The following is a 16,175-nucleotide window of genomic DNA, read 5'->3' on the forward strand; positions in this document are numbered from 1 at the left end:
GGGGGGGGGGGGAGACTTTCAAATCGTAATGATTAGATTGTAATTTAATATTTTATCTGCTTCACGCCGCAACATTATTTGTATACAACAACCTGTACCATCCCTGGGGTTAAAGTATACACATGGTGTAATCCAATTTATCCAAATACAGTTCGCATTAGCAATCTATTCTAGTGTATCTAGGGCATTTATAAAGCCTTCTTATTGCAGAGTTAAACAAAAGATAACGACATGTAATACATGAAGGGGCAGTAGGGATTGGAGGAAGGAGAGGGGATGGGTTTACAACGTCAATTATATTATATTCGTTCGTGCCTTTTTCTTTTCAACTTCTAATTGTTGCTCTACTTCGAAATGTTCAACGTTTTGTATGAAATTACGCTAGCATGTGAGAGATATAAAACCATTATGTTCCTAATTTCAAACAAAATATTCGTTCTTTGAAATGTTTTCAGTAATTCACCATTACAAATAAAATTTCTTCAGTTACAATGATAACCAAAAAAAAACTCTGGAATAGAAAGTCTACTTTTAGACTCTAGTTATGATTATACAAGTCTAACGAACATGAGGCACAGAAATTGTGCAGTGTAAACAGACCCATTTCACTTGATAAGTCATATATTAATACTGGTACTAAAGAACTAGCTGAAGTTCTCGGCGTTGCCCATGTAGCACTTTTGAAAATAAAATTTTAAAATTTCGAAATTTAAAGAATTAGCCTCTCAACCCCAGGGTATCCGATGTTTTCTTTAAAAAATTCATCCATTTTGGTCAAGCCGTTTGGCCATCTATAACTATACATATGTATATATATGGGCGATGAGCTTTATTGTATAGAATATAACTGTCGTCTTACTATTCCAATGATGTTTGGGTCTCATGTACTGTAACAGTGTAATTAGAGTTTACAACGGGCAGCCGTAGTACATTTGAATTTCCGAGCCGGGTCAACCTTTCCGGTCCCAGTTTGTACTGTATCGCCCGGACATTGGGTAAATTATGCAGACGACCTCAATAGGACTAGTCGGTGCAACAAGGCTGACGTGGTCAGACTTTAGGTTGAATTTACTTTTACTAAAGGGTCAGGGGTGCGTGTTACTGAACCTGCGTTTGTAGTTTCCCTCCATGTAAGAATCCGAAGGGAATTGGAGCTCCTCCATTGTCAATGGACTCAGCCTAAACCAGATTTATTACTGTTCATTGTGGCGTTTAAATCAATACTATAAAGACTACTTTCATATTTAACTTTTGATTTCTAATAAGTTTTTAAATACAAGTTTACAAGTAAACATTAAGAGAAGCTGTTAATTGACAGCTCCTCTTTGCTTCAAAGTTTCTGTTTATCCAAGCTGTTTAAAATTGAAATCAAAAGTTATCTTTATTGTGTTGATATATAACACGACAAGTGAAGGTTTTTGGATTCTCTGACTTAGATTTTTTAGAATATGATCTCAGCTAGTGAATAACAAGTTTTTATAAAGAAAGAATCAAATTACCAATTGTATATGGTTTGGAACCTTAAGCTTTCTGGAGCTTTTGAATTATTAAAATCTCTTGTTAATCTGAAATAATTAAAAAAATGGAACAAAACACGTTTTCTGATTTCCATAGTTCGCATTTAAGCACGGGTGCCTAAGAATATTGAAAATTAGTGACAAACTGTCCAACTGTCCTCAAAAAACGCGATATTCGTCACAAAACATGATTATAAAAAGTAATGGAAAAGAAAGGAAGAAATAACAAGTCTACCTGTCATTCATTCAAACATTGTCGTAAATTTGCTTTTCATAAAAAGAAGACGACTTAAATATATTTTCCTTGATTTTTTTGTTTAGAAGGAAACGCTGTAATTAAAAGTTACGACAAAAGTACTAATAAAAACTTGTCAACAATTTAATTTCTCGAAAACCAGTAATAGGCTGTCATATTTTTCTTCTCTTAAAGAGAAAATGAAAATTGTTCACCGTCATTACTTGTTAACTTCTAAAATAGAAAAATTAAGTTTAACCTTGAATGAAGATAGACAGTATAAGATTTTTTGAGACTTGTAATTTTTAATTGAATTATAGATGATAAATTAATAAGTTTTTTGTCTTTATCAACCCAAAACCAACTAAACATGGGTTTAGGACTCATAAATCATAAAAAAATCAATTTTATTGCCTGGCAGGTCACACTCACAGGCAAAACATTGTGCATCTTAAAAATATTTACCAAGGTTTTTGACTGTGCCATGCATACTGTGCTCGCCATAAAAGTCACAAATATCGCCTGAATGGATAAAGTTAATTTCAATTGAATCTAAAGTGCTCTATCAATTTCAGAAGCAATGAATGAAATGGTTAGAATTAAACAATTTTCAAAATGACATCATCCACATTATTGATCAGATAAAGGTATACAGAGTACTGTTGTGAATCAAGCATGCCAATATTTTAAAAGGCAGGTTACTTGAAATAAAAGTAGCTTTAAATAAATAAAAAATTTTCTGCACGTAGTAAACTTTGTTCTTCCTTACCTGGGCTTTCATTTTCTTATTGGAAGATCGGTCTTCATATCGTTTTATATATACGAAGAATAAGAACGCAGGTAAACTGGATTTCTAGTCAAAGCAAAAAGTTTTTTGTTCTCCGTAACAACCAGCCAAAAAAAAATTTTCTAGTGGCCTGGTTACTTTAAATGGTTTTATGAAAATGATTGCTTCTGTATTGTGAGTGAAATTTTCAAATACAAACACCCTGCACTTTTAAGAAAATGTTTTTTCACAAACTGTGATTTTGAAATCCCTATATCTTAGAAAACCCGATGTTGTAGACCTTTGATATTTTAAACTATAAATTCTGTTAGATACAATTGTTCGCGTTCAAAACTTCAAAGGTTTACCCTATACATTAGGTTGAAAAAAATATAGGAACAAGGAAATTTAAGTTTGTGGCAAAGACTCAATTCCTTTGTGGGATAAATGTCAAAGTTTAATAATTCTTTCACAGCATTATCTTTTTTCTAAAGTATCTCAATTCTCATACTCGTTTCGGACAAGATAATAGAAGATACAAATTAAAAGAAAAATATTAATTAATATTTATGATATCCTCTCATAACAGCTTATAATAAACAAGTATTAAAATCAATGTTAAAAACCTATTTCAGATTGTATAAAGGGACTGGAAGTGTAATTTCAAATAACCCTTCATGCAAAGATGGTAATGTCCGATTTACCCTTAAACGTTTTGTCTGGTCAAGTATGAATTAGACATACATGTATTTGTGTTTTAAAGCAATGGAGGAGACACTCACAGAAAAAAAAACAGACATTTTTGAGTTAGGAATACAACGTTTTTTTCCACATTTTTGAACAGAATTAAGCTTCAGAGGTACTGTTGTTAATCGGACTTTGCCATGTTTGCATTAAGGGTCACTTAAAATTACAGTTACAGTCCCTTCAATTTTATAAATGTGTTTGATGTCGCTGGATTTGTCTTTTTATTTTTCGGAAAATTTATTCTTTTATTTCATTAGAAGAAAGGTTTAAAAATAAATATTGGGAAATCATTATTCAGATTAGTTTTTACTATTGGTGAAGACATTTTTTAATTTAAACTTTATCACAGGAACGGTCGTTGTAATAATCCTTATTCTATCTTATTTCCAAATTTTGTAAGCAAAAATGCGCGAGTCATTATTGAAAAACCAAAATGGGAAGAATTTGAAAAAACTTGTCATTTATGCGTATACTTTGCATTATCTTATAGGAGTAGTTAACCCTATCCCTGCTGGGGTACTTGAAAACCAGGATATGCTGGGGGGGCAATTTGACCCCCACCCTCTAAATCCCATGTTTTATATCCAAATATGACAAACGATACATCATTAGAAAGCTCTTGTGTTCTACTTTTAGAATCTGCAAAAAAAATTTCAAATTTGCAAAAATTGAACTTTTTATCGCAAAATCCAAATATAAAGTAAAAATGTTTGCAAAAAAAATTTGTCCAAAAAATGAAAAACTATACATTTTTGAAAAGCCCTTGACCATGCCATTTCAAATATGCAAAAATTTTTGAACAAATTTTAAATAACCTGGTTGTTTGCAAAAAATTTGCAATTTTATTTCGCAAAACTTGTGCAATCCGTTTCCTTATGTCATAGGCTTTCCAAAAAGCCAAATTTTATAAAAATCTGACAAGTGAAAGTGGGTCAAAACAAAGATTTAGTTTGTTACAGGACTTTAATTATCTTTTAAGACATCACACTTTTTATGGTAATAAAATATGAAATATCATAAAAACTGAAAATCCAGGAAAACTAAAAAAAATCTTTTCAGTCAGAATATACGTGTCTGATAACTTTTTTTAAAGTAAAAGTGACACATGAACGAGAATCATATTATTATTATTAATAACACTGTAAGGAAATAGGGAAAAAAATAATTGAACTGAATTCCAGGTTTTGGCGTTTTGCGCAAAAGTTATGAATGTTTGAGAAGAATAGAAAGGGGGCAGTATTGGGATTTGGTTACAATACATATTAACCCCGTAAAGCCATTAATAAAAACCTATTTATAAATCCAATGGCGTATTTGATATATTAATAATGGTTGAAATGAATAGACCAAATATATATTATGTACTTTTCAATTATGTAGTCTCCTTAATACAATGTTGAAGAATACAAGCTTAAACCTTTTAATACAATTATCCTTTTTTACATTATCATTATTATAATTGCCCAAATGTGGATACTTTTTTCAAACTCGAATTATCCCATATTTTTCCTTTTTGTTTCAGCTGAACCGATTGAAATTTAAATTTTGCATGATCCTTTCAGAGACTAACCTGCAGGGTTAGATATGTATGCTTGGAATCACTAAACCCTGCTCTTGTCCTTGCTGCTTTGTTTGCTATTGTTATTTTAGAGCACATGTCTTAATGCAGACCTTTTTTAGTCCTGGACGGAATTGTAAAAAAATCTTCATAAATTTAAATAGCGATATACATTATTAGTATTACTACTATTATGATTATTATTATGATGATTATTAGGATTAATACTGGCATATTTCCGAAATATTTAAAGGCAAGCACTAAAAAGACCAGATAAAGGTTATTTTGTGTTTGTTTGTTAAAAATCATACTTGTCAAATTGTAAAAGTTATATCGACAATTATTCGAAAAATCAAAAGGTATTGCCATGCGTTTTTCGAGAAATGTTTTAAAAATGGGAAAAAAGTTTTAAAACGATTGGTATGATAGTTAACCAGAAACAAAATCAGTGAGCTTGTATAATAATGTTTCAAATCTCGTTTTTGGTGCAGGTTTAAGTTTTCTCATTAGAACTTGGTAGCAAGCATCTTTACCACTTTTCACTTCTATAAATTAAGAAATGTAAGCGGAAAAATACACTTGTTGAAAATATATATTTCAGAAAACAACATATATATGGTTTAAACCAAAAAACATCCCATAGCTTTGTTTAAAAATTAAATGTACTGCAGTTACTGGATAAAATGTAAACAAACGTAGCCTCACTGTGTTTATATTTCCCCAAGTAACTGCTGTACACACTATTTGTAAACAAATTAGTTCCTTGGTTCTAGCCAAGCTCGTCGTTGGTTGTCTAATCCCGTCTCCACCACCAGTCTATTGCCTCTCTTGGTTGGCAAGTGTGGGATCTTCTATCGAAATAGTTGTTAACAATCCTGCAGTAGATCTGGGCCGAGGAGGAGGAAGAGAGTTCTGTCCCTGCTGGACCACACATAATGTTTGTGTCATCCCAGGGGCCAAGGGCCATACACTAAACAATATTCATTTATATATATAAATATATATATCTGGCTTGCCGGTCAGTTTGTGTGTAAAACAATTGCTTCAAACAGACTAACCTGCAATGCAGGCACAACCAAGGAGTATAGAACATAATGGAGAAGGAATCGACCCGGCCCGCCGCATTTTATGAGTATGAGTATGAGTTAAGGGTGATCATTATTGGAATAAAGCCGACCGCCCACCAGGGGGTGCTGTGTTTTACTTGAAAAAATATTGCAATAAAAAAATTTCAAATCGTCCATACGGTTGCGAATTGACAATTTAATATCGGAAAATCAAGGTAAGCCCTCAAAAAAATATTTTGAATAATTTCACATCAATTTTATGCCGAATTAAAATTTGAAAAGAAGTATTAGAAAGAAGTTAAAGCCATATAATGGTCGAAAAATCCGTTTTTTAACTTGTTTTTAACTCTTTTTGATGAGTTTTCTAGCTCTAACTAATTAAAGTCTCGTTTTTTAAGCGCTTTTTATAATTTAATTCAGCATAAAATTTCCAAGAAAGTGATTTATAACACGAAATTTTTATTTTGCAATATTTTTTTCAAGTTAAAACACAGCAACCTTGTGGGCTGTTATCTGACATTAAAAAAAGTCAAAGATCAATCACCCTTATTATACATGCTTTGCAGATGGTACTCCATTCGAATAAGAAATTGTCTAATGTACAATTACCGCACGTACATGTATTCAGAATAGATTATTATATACATTAAAGGGACCGTTCACTTATTTGGAAAATTTCATGGTATTAGCTTTTCATTGACATTAGTCTTATACTTTTCTAAGATATGTATGACCAGAGAAAAACCTGATTTATCGTTTAAAATTCCAGCGGAAATGTATAATACCTTAGCATTAACACTATTTAAACGTTTTTTCAGTAGCAAAAACCCCCAAAAAATATAAAATTATCATATCTGAATGACATCATGTGTCAGCCATTATATAATAAAATATAAAAACTTATGATTTTTGAATTAGCAAGAAATTAAAGTTTTTCGTGTTCAAGCATGGTTAAAGAATTAACACGTTCATACAAAAACAACTTTCTATCTCACCAAACCGGTTTCTAAATTCTAACTCTTCAATAAATCACGAGGATTCCTGGGGAAGTAAAGAGAAAACATTTAAAAAATTTATATTTTAAAAATAAAGATTTAAAAATTATTTAAAAAAAATTAAAGATAACTACAATTTTAGCTATTAGATACTAAAATTTAGTTTAATATTTAATTCATATCATACTTTTGCGCTGGAATTGTCTTTGAAAAGTTAGACTAATGCCAATAAAAAGCTGTTAGGCTATTTAGTTTACCCGAAAATTACCCAAATAAGTGAACGGTCCCTTTAAACAGGGAAAAAATTAGGCTGAATAATGCTAAACAAACACATTCTTTTTGGATGCAAATATATTGGCAATACAAGGGTATTTTTTATTATAAAGAAAATAGGTTTATTTTAATATTGTATAGTTAACAACCACATAAAATAAAATAAAAGACGACCTTTAAAAAACTCTTATTCAAATGGAATACCGTGTGTCCCGTGTGTACAGCATGTATAAATCATATGGTAGGGCGGGTCGGGTTGACTCCTTCTCCGTTACATTTCATACTCCTTGAGCACACGCACAACCCAAAATAATAATGAAAACTAAAATTGTTGCCTTAGAAATTTCGATCTTATAAATATATAAAATTCTTAAAAACTTGACAGAAAAATTCCTAATTGTGTTAGTAAATCTTGAAGGTAAAAAATTTATTTTTGAAAATTTAAAATTTTACCTTAACCATATAAATTGTGTTGACAAAGTTTTAAAGTTAAAATTTGTTATCTCTTTTTCCATTTTTATTGGTACACCCTGTTAGAGTTGGGGGCGTTAGGATTTATATATTTTTATTTCTTCGTCCATTGTTCATTGACGACCCATTTCGTTATTTTCTTTCAGTTGTTAAGAACAATTTGAATTCGTTAGTTTTTAGAATTTTCGTCAATTTTCTATCTATTTCGTTAGTGTTCTCACTGAGCAATTGTTAAAAATCGTTAGTTTTTTCAAGTTTGTTCGAAAAAACCGTTGTTCAATAAAAGTATTTTTTTCAAGATTGTTCATAAGAAAGATTTAGAAATCGTTCTTGAACGATCTGATTGATCCATTAAATACGAATGTATGTTCAGAATAAATTTCGTTTGGTGTTGAAACATTTCGTTCACAAAAACGATGCTCATCTCTACACCCTGTACCTCTGTAGCTCCAAGAAGATGCCCGAACTGATGAACAGCAATGGCAATATTTTTCATCTTGTCCGTCTCAGTTCTATTTGTCCAAAGATCTTCAGCTAGCTTCAGGAGATATTCTCCTTTTCCGTTCTCGTCCCCATACACACGGAAATATTGCCGTCGAAATTCTATCAACAAAAGTTTACAGTGGGACTAGGGTTTCAATCGAAATAGGACACTTAAGGGAATTGTAGGCCTTCATCATCCATGCAAAGATGGAAATTCACGATTCACAACGGTACCCGAAAAATCTTGTCTGATAAAGTATGAATTAGTTATTAATGTTTATAATTTTGAAAATTGCATGAAAACATATAGTAATTATCAGAATCTTTTAAAACTAGAATAGAAACAATATCTTCCATATTATTGATCAGATAAATATTTCAAGGGTACCGTTGTGAATAAAGCATTGTCATCTTTGAATGGATAGTTACCTAAAATTACGCTTACAGTCCCTTTAAGCAATAGTTTATTTGTTTAATGTTGTTATACAGTAATAATTTTAAAAGTAGTTTGAAAATCAACTTATGAATTAAAATGGGTAACCATGTTACATTAGAAATATGAAAGCGTATCATTAGTATACCTAGTATATTTCTATGATATATCATTAGTATACCTAGTATATTTCTATGATAATTAAATATGTATGGCTTTATTGATTTAATTAAAACGTCTGTTTTCTCAATTCTATCTCAAATTTTTGTTTTTTAAATATTAAAAATTATCACAAAATCAAGTTATACGTATCGATAAACTTGCAAGTTAAGTAAATCTAATTCATCTTCGATATCAGAAATATTTATTAAATTGCACATACAATTTATTTCAATTTTTGATAACGTTTAATCTTAATTATCTTACCAAATAGAAATTATCTTTCAAATGCAATGTTTACTTTTGATATTTCAAACTTAGATTATTTGATCAAACAGAATGTATATATTTGAAATATCAAGGGTTTACGACATCGAGCTGCAAACATATATAGATAAGAAAATATGTATATTTATTTTCAAATAATCTAAGTTTGATATATTAAAGATCTACACCGTTAAATTGCATAGATACAGGGCTTAGACAATTTGAATCTTTGTAAAGACTTTACAAAAATCGCCGAAGATTCTAATACCGCCATGTTTACTGGTGTTTATTGGGAAACTTTTGTTCTATAAATACCTCTAGTGAAGAGTGGACTGATGTAGTACATAGCAGGGTTATATTTATATCTGTTTAGTCCATATTTTCCATTTATATTTGGAACATTGTTCTTGATGAAACTTTGTCTAGTTTGTATTTTGGCAACAGCAAACTGCTCTATCTTGTTTAGAAGCCCAAAAGGATCTGGAAAGAAATAATTAAAGGGACTGTTCGCGTAATTTCAAGTGACCCTGCATGCAAAAATGTGAATGCGCAATTCCCGACAGTTCCCTTCAAAGCGATGTCTGATCAAGAGTGAATTATAAATCAATGTTTATAATTTTAAAGACTATTCATATTTAATTTTAATTTATCTACAAAAATGAATTTTTCCTAAATTATTGATCAGATAAAGGTTTTTAAGGGTACGGTTGTAAATCTAGAAATGCCATCTTTATATACTGCAGGTACCTTGAAATTATTGATAATATAAAGGTTTTTAAGGGTACGGTTGTAAATCTAGAAATGCCATCTTTATATACTGCAGGGTACCTTGAAATTACGATTACTATTTAAATGCTTTTATATAGGATTTTTTAAATGGTGTATATTTTTAAATGGCCGTTTTTTCATAATTTTTTTTTATTCATTTTAAACTGTTAAAAAATTCAAATAACTGCAATATGAATGTGTAATGATGTACCGAGAAATGTACCAAGAAAATCTGAAAATACGTAAATTCAAGTTTTCAAGAGAAAAGACTAAAATGAGTTAAAGAGTAAGTGAGTAAAAGAACTGGATTTTGACTAAACATTTTCAGATTTTTTTGAGATTGAGTCATCGTTATATTGGCAAGTTTAAAATTGCAAGATTACGTTTACTATAAATATTAGAAAATTTCATTTAAATTTTTAAAACAGACCCTGTAATGCTACGCCAGATACTGAGCCAGCATACCCTGCCATCAAGTCCTAGAGAGATATTTTAATGTTTAATTGTTCTCTGCTTGTATTTAGATTTGTCGTTGTTTATAGAAAGAATATTTTAACAGCAGGACATCAATAATTAATAGACATTTTAGTAAAAAATTTGAAGCAGTTACAAGAGTACAAGATCGTACTTTAGTATCTAGCCATGTATAATAAAATTTAAAAGAGAAAAGACAATTTTCTTTTTCTTTTGTAGACATTTAAAAGCTTAAAGACAAAACTGCAAGAAATTGCATTTTTAGAATTTTTCATTTCTGACCATAAACCTCTGTCCTACTCTATGTCCTACTCATACTTACCTCTCCTACTCGTCCTACTCCATACCTATCCTACTCGTTCTACTCTATATTTCTACTCATCATTACCCTTTTTACTTGTCCTATTCAATACCTATATCCTACTCATCCTATTCTATACTACTCATTCTTGCCTATCCTACTCATCATTATTTATCCTACTCGTCCTATTCTATACTACTCATCCTTACCTGTCCTATGTTTCCTTTTGTCCTACATTTTCCTACTTTGTCCTACCTTCTCCTACTTTTTACTACTGTGTCCTTCTTTGTCATACTTTGTCCTACTTTTCTTACCCTGTCATACTTATCCTTCCCTGTCCTACTCATCCCATCCTGTCCTACTAATCCTACCCTTTCCGACTCGTCCTAACCTGTCTATATACTCGATCTACCCTGTCCTTCTCCATTTTCCCTGTCCTACTCATCCTTCCCTATCCTGCTTATCCTACCCATTTTCTTACCCAACCTGGGTCTACCCGGTCCTTCTCTGTCCTACCATTTCCTACTTTTTCTTACCGTGTAACTCATCATACCCTGTCCTACTCATTTACCCAGTTCCCTGTCCAACCTTGTCCTTCCCAGTCCTACTCTTTCCTATCCGGTCCTACTTGTACGTCCTACCTTTTCCTGCCTATTATGCCCAATCCTAGATTCATCCTATTTTGTCCTATTTATGCTACCCCTTTCCTAGCCGGTCTTAAACCCTGTCCTACTCATTTACCCAGTTCCCTGTCCAACCTTGTCCTTCCCAGTCCTACTCTTTCCTATCTGGTCCTACTTGTACGTCCTACCTTTTCTTACCTATTCTGCCCTGTCCTAGATTCATCGTGCTTCCTACCCGGTCTTAATTGGTCCTATCCGGTCCTACCAGGTTCTGCCTGGTAGGGCCTGTCTTGTACCTGTGAGTTAAGATCAGGAAGGAGAAGTATCTTCATATTAGCGTAGGTATTGTTTACAGCAGCACTAGACTGTACGCCGTTAAATACGTCATCTGAGGCCAGCTGTTCAACCCAGTATGGATAATAGATGGCGCTGTTATTCAAAATCGTCAATGTATAATCAACGTTTAAGTAGTAATCATCATTCCTAAATATTTGAGTCCAGTTTGGGAAGTAAACCAAAGCTGATCTTAACTCTTGTTCCAACTCTTCTGGTGTTTCCTCAAAATGCTCGGCAAGAGCAAAAAAAGCCACAGAAAGTTTTACTTCTCTGTTACCAGCCAATTGCACAAATCCATTAGCAATTGAACACAAGCTGAAAAAAAATAAAAACATAGTTAAAACATCATATTTAAAATCGTTTAAATGGACAAGCTTAAAAACATGTATTTGCAAATATTTTTCACACTGCTTGTTTTTGCACTTTTATGCACCACTTTTATTCTTCCGCACCCCTTGTACTCTTCTGTGCTCCTTTTATTCCTCGCCTTCCCCGTTCCTTTCCCTGCACCTTCTTCCTTCTCTAAGATTACATTGTCCAATTATAGAACAAATCATGGACTAATTGTTTCCGGGAGAAACTTCGAGTCTTTTATTCATCTTAACATCAATTGTCTAGGATTTTTTCATTAAAGGGACTGTAAACGTAATTTCAAAAGACACTCCATTGATCATGAGTCATATGTCAGATTTAAAACAGCTTATCCTTAACCTTTTATCATAGATATATATATATTTATGCTTTTTATTTTGATTTGTGGGTTCTCACTTCAGAAACAAATAAGAAATTATCAGAATTAGGTACTTTTCAAATCAATTTCCACATAATTATTCAGATAAAGGTTTCAAGAGTATCATAAATTGGAGTGTGTTTAAGATTTTCTCAAATTTATTCCTGGAAAATCTAAATTATTCTAGTCAAAGAGAATAGAATACATATTAGAGTGGAATTTAGGAAATCCCTCGGTATGAATTTTGTCAGTCCCTTTCAGCCTGAAAGGGAGTTCAAAGTGTACAAATCATGTAAATGTTCTTAAATTATATGCAGTAGAGTACATTAATACAGTATGTTCCCTAGACTATCCATTTCAATTTCTAATTTTTTAAAGCTCTTAAATAAGCTTTATAAAATTAATTAGATGAATAAAAAACATCATTTGATTTATAGTTATAACGGAAAATTATCGTTTGTAAAGTGAAAGTCATAGAGTCTATGTGAAATGGTCATTGGTCAATTATGAAACCAGCCTATTTTATAATTTGGTTTTCTTTTAATATTGATTTTAGATTTCCTATAAAATGATGTTCCAGGGCCCAAAAGGTTATATAGCAAAAATATGTGAAGTACACCTGCAGTATGGAAACAGTACAACAAAATGGCCGTTTTACACTTTTTCTATTAAATTCCAATCTAATATATATTCTATTCTCTTTGATTCTAGTTCATCGCTGTTTTCAAAAATTCGAATGTGAAAATTTAAAGTTTGCCACTAAGGAAAAGTCTGTTATTTAACTGCATGTGATAAAAACCATCGTTTAGGTCAATTTTCAAAGATTTTTCTTTAATTGCTTTTTTGAGTTTAATGGAATAACATCTAAAAAAAATAAGTTACCTTTTATGCTTTAAAAAACTGAACAAGAACCAGACTAATTTCATTTTGAAAAAATAAAAAGATAAAGAAACCCCAGTTCTTTTGTAGCATCATTTATTTTCTTCGGAAAAATTATTGTGTCGCAAAGCATTTTATTTTGGTTGAGATAGCGGTGTAAACTGATCCATTGATGCAAGACAGTCTAGAACTAGTCGGCTTTAACAGTAAACAAACAAAATCATGATACAGGGAGACTAAGAAAACATGATAACTACAATTGGTTGCTTTTCTACAAATTTTAAACAAAAGAAATTAATTTCCAATAAAAAAATTAATTTTTAATGTTGTCATAATTATTATATAGCATGTTACTATTTTCTTAAGTTTTACCGTTTTACAACTATACAACTATCATAAAAAGACAACGGAAATGAAATCAAAAAAAAAATATTTATTCGATATTAAAATACATTACAAAGTGCATGAATGCACATTTTAAAAACCATTGTTTTACGTTGGTTCAAAAACTTGAATAAGGAGGCAGTGCATTCTCAATCTTCAGTTGTGCCAAATAAAAACAATTTCATTTTTGCTTTAAATATTCAAAAAGATGAATATATGATTTTATTAAAATACATCCGTTTTCTTTTGACTTTAGCGGACATTGTTATTTTGCCTATAATATTTAATAACAAGGGAATGGAGATCAGTTTAAGATTTATCAAATATAAGACTCGCGGATTTCTAAAAAAAATTTGAATTTTTTAAAGGAAGTGTACGCGAAAATTAAAGAGGGTATATGCTTACGGCGAAAATGAAGCGCTTTTGATAGTTACTAATTATACTTCTATCTGTTGCGTTTATCAGGAGAAAAATGTTAAAATCGACTTAAATACTGAAGAACGTAGCGTTCATACAAATTCAGAAAGTTGCAATATACGATTCGTATCGTAAAATAATCAATTTAATTTCAAACAAATCATTCAATATCACAACCTAAAGTCCTCGATTATTTTTCGACGCATTCGTATATAATTAATATTTAATATTCGTTGCGCCTGATACGCATCTTTATAATTATACTTAAATAAAAACTGACCTAATGAAAACAATATTTATTGCTAAGCCTTCCATAGTCAGCACACAACAAATGAAACGAATCATACATTTATTTTTCAATGTTAAAAGTTTGAAAAAGTAATTAATTTCAATTTTTATTTTAACGATATTTTTGAAGTTTATGATATTGCAATGAAAAATTACAGGAAAAAGTAAAGTCATGGTAAAAACAGTGCTATGCGAACTAAGCCGGAATAATTCATTAAGACTTAAAAGTCGTCTTTAACCTTAGAAATTGTTTGCAGAATTAATTGGCAACTTAGCTAGCTTTAACTTTCAGCATATTAAACATCTAACATTCTCTTACATTTCTCAAACCCGAACAAGATGTTTAAATATTATTATTTAAATTTCTATCTAAAGGGATTGTTAATATATTTGAGTTATGTATTGGGGTAAAATTACTCTGTATGACAATATTCAATATTTTACTTTTGTCCGCCTACATAAAGGTATATTTGAATACATTTCCTTCTTAAAATTTTTCATTTTAACAATAATGCAAAGAAAACAATTTCTCCAAATGCTTTTAAGAAAATTAAGATTTAAAAAAGTTATTGTTTCTATCCAGTTGTTTGGGGTACAAGTGTATGTTCTGTTTACCTCATCTGGCAGTTTGTAATTTTGCAAAAGAACATGATTTAAGGTTGGTTCAATAAATAATTCTAAAATAAAACTAAAAAATAAAGAAAATGGTAACTTACTTATATTTTTATATAAAAAATGAAAATTTAGTCAACCTAGTGTAAAATGACTCCACCGTTCACAGATGTTAGCTTTTGATTGACATTTATTCAAAACAGTTAAATATGATATTTTATCATCTTTTTGTACTTTAAATGGACTGTCAATATTAAGTTAAAAGATCTTTGCTTAAAGGGAATATTCGCGAAAAATGAAAGGGGGTATTGGCTTACTGCGAAAAATAAGCGCTTTTGATTGCTACTAATCTTACTTCTATCAATTGCGTCTATGGAGAAAATTGTTAAAAATGACTCATGCTCAAGAACGTCCATGCAAATTCAGACAAATTCAACTCGGATCGTAAAATAATCAATTTAAGTCCAAACACATCATTACCAATAATATTGTTAAATGATTAGTATAAACTAGAAAAACAAAACATTTATTAATAAATACACGTCTAACGTCAAACTATAGAAAACTGCATGTTATATGTTTCCTGTTATAACTCATCTTTTTAAAGAGATAAATAGAGGAAATCGAAAAAGTTTTGAATTAATAATATGTAACCGAAAAAAATTTGTCTTTCTCATACTTGTTTCTTAAAATCGGAATTAGAGGAGCACCAAGGTCACAAAGGCGTACCAGTAATGTAAACTAAATTAGACCTACTCCTCCTGGTTAGTTTGCAGTGGTCTGAAATTGAGTAAAACTTTTATCCTTCATGGTTTAGAAATTCTGTAAAAAGTTTTTATTAAAAGTTTCTCTTCCAAATCTTATTAAATACATTCCCTATCTAACTTTTGATATGCTATAAAAAAACTTGAATTAATGACTTCAAAGTTTGCAAATTCGAAACTAATTATCAAATTAAAGTTTGAGAAAGGAAATATTTATATATCTGAGGTTTAAGCACAACTTAAAATTATATTATTTATTTAATATACAAAACGAAGTTTTCCCATTTGAACTTCATGATTTCATTTCATCAGGTGTGTCAATATTAAAACAACATATGAAAGCCCTAAATCACTCAATCCAATGACCCTTTTTATATCAATGCTCTCATTAGTTAAACTCAAAGAAATTCCACCAATGACAAAATGAAAAATTCCTCCTTCTTCTAAGTATCGAAAGGGAATGTCCTCGAAAGTGGGGGTAAATTTCAGTATTTATAGCAAATGAATTTTGTCATTCTAAAAAAAAAGTGAACCGCATTTTACAAGTGACATTTTTCTTTCATTTTTACAAAAGGTTTACCTACCTTTTTCTATACTTTTCCACATTTATTGATTAAAATTATAAAAA

At 30.7% G+C, this 16,175-nt stretch overlaps 2 protein-coding genes across 6 annotated transcripts in view; both read right to left on the minus strand.

Annotated features, from left to right (window-relative positions):
• LOC111708081 (uncharacterized) overlaps positions 1-2,779 on the minus strand; it is a 9,514-nt gene extending 6,735 nt beyond the window's left edge. For 3 of the 4 annotated variants that reach the window (XM_023481342.1, XM_023481340.1, XM_023481341.1), the window contains exons 1-3: positions 2,522-2,779; positions 2,218-2,274; positions 1,108-1,179 (exon numbers count right to left, since the gene is read on the minus strand). In XM_023481342.1, coding sequence (XP_023337110.1) covers positions 1,108-1,179; positions 2,218-2,274; positions 2,522-2,533 — 141 coding nt within the window. In that variant the 5' untranslated portion in view covers positions 2,534-2,779. The remainder of the gene's footprint in view (positions 1-1,107; positions 1,180-2,217; positions 2,275-2,521) is intronic. The other variant, XM_023481339.1, reaches the window with a different exon arrangement.
• A 2,618-nt stretch (positions 2,780-5,397) lies between these two features.
• Positions 5,398-14,267, minus strand: LOC111708082 (uncharacterized). 2 transcript variants are annotated; one of them, XM_023481343.1, is made up of 6 exons: positions 14,164-14,267; positions 11,434-11,788; positions 10,170-10,218; positions 9,287-9,451; positions 8,069-8,232; positions 5,398-5,793 (listed from the first exon to the last, which is right to left on the minus strand). In XM_023481343.1, exons 1-6 carry the CDS (start codon positions 14,226-14,228, stop codon positions 5,617-5,619), a joined length of 975 nt encoding a protein of 324 aa, XP_023337111.1. In that variant the 5' UTR covers positions 14,229-14,267; the 3' UTR covers positions 5,398-5,616. The 2 variants fall into 2 exon arrangements, with proteins under 2 accessions (XP_023337111.1, XP_023337112.1); XM_023481344.1 differs by lacking the exon at positions 14,164-14,267 and adding an exon at positions 13,086-13,172.
• Between the last annotated feature and the right edge of the window lie 1,908 nt (positions 14,268-16,175).

The sequence above is a fragment of the Eurytemora carolleeae genome, unplaced genomic scaffold (assembly GCF_000591075.1).
Source record: "Eurytemora carolleeae unplaced genomic scaffold, Eaff_2.0 scaffold838, whole genome shotgun sequence".
NCBI lineage: Eukaryota > Metazoa > Arthropoda > Copepoda > Calanoida > Temoridae > Eurytemora > Eurytemora carolleeae.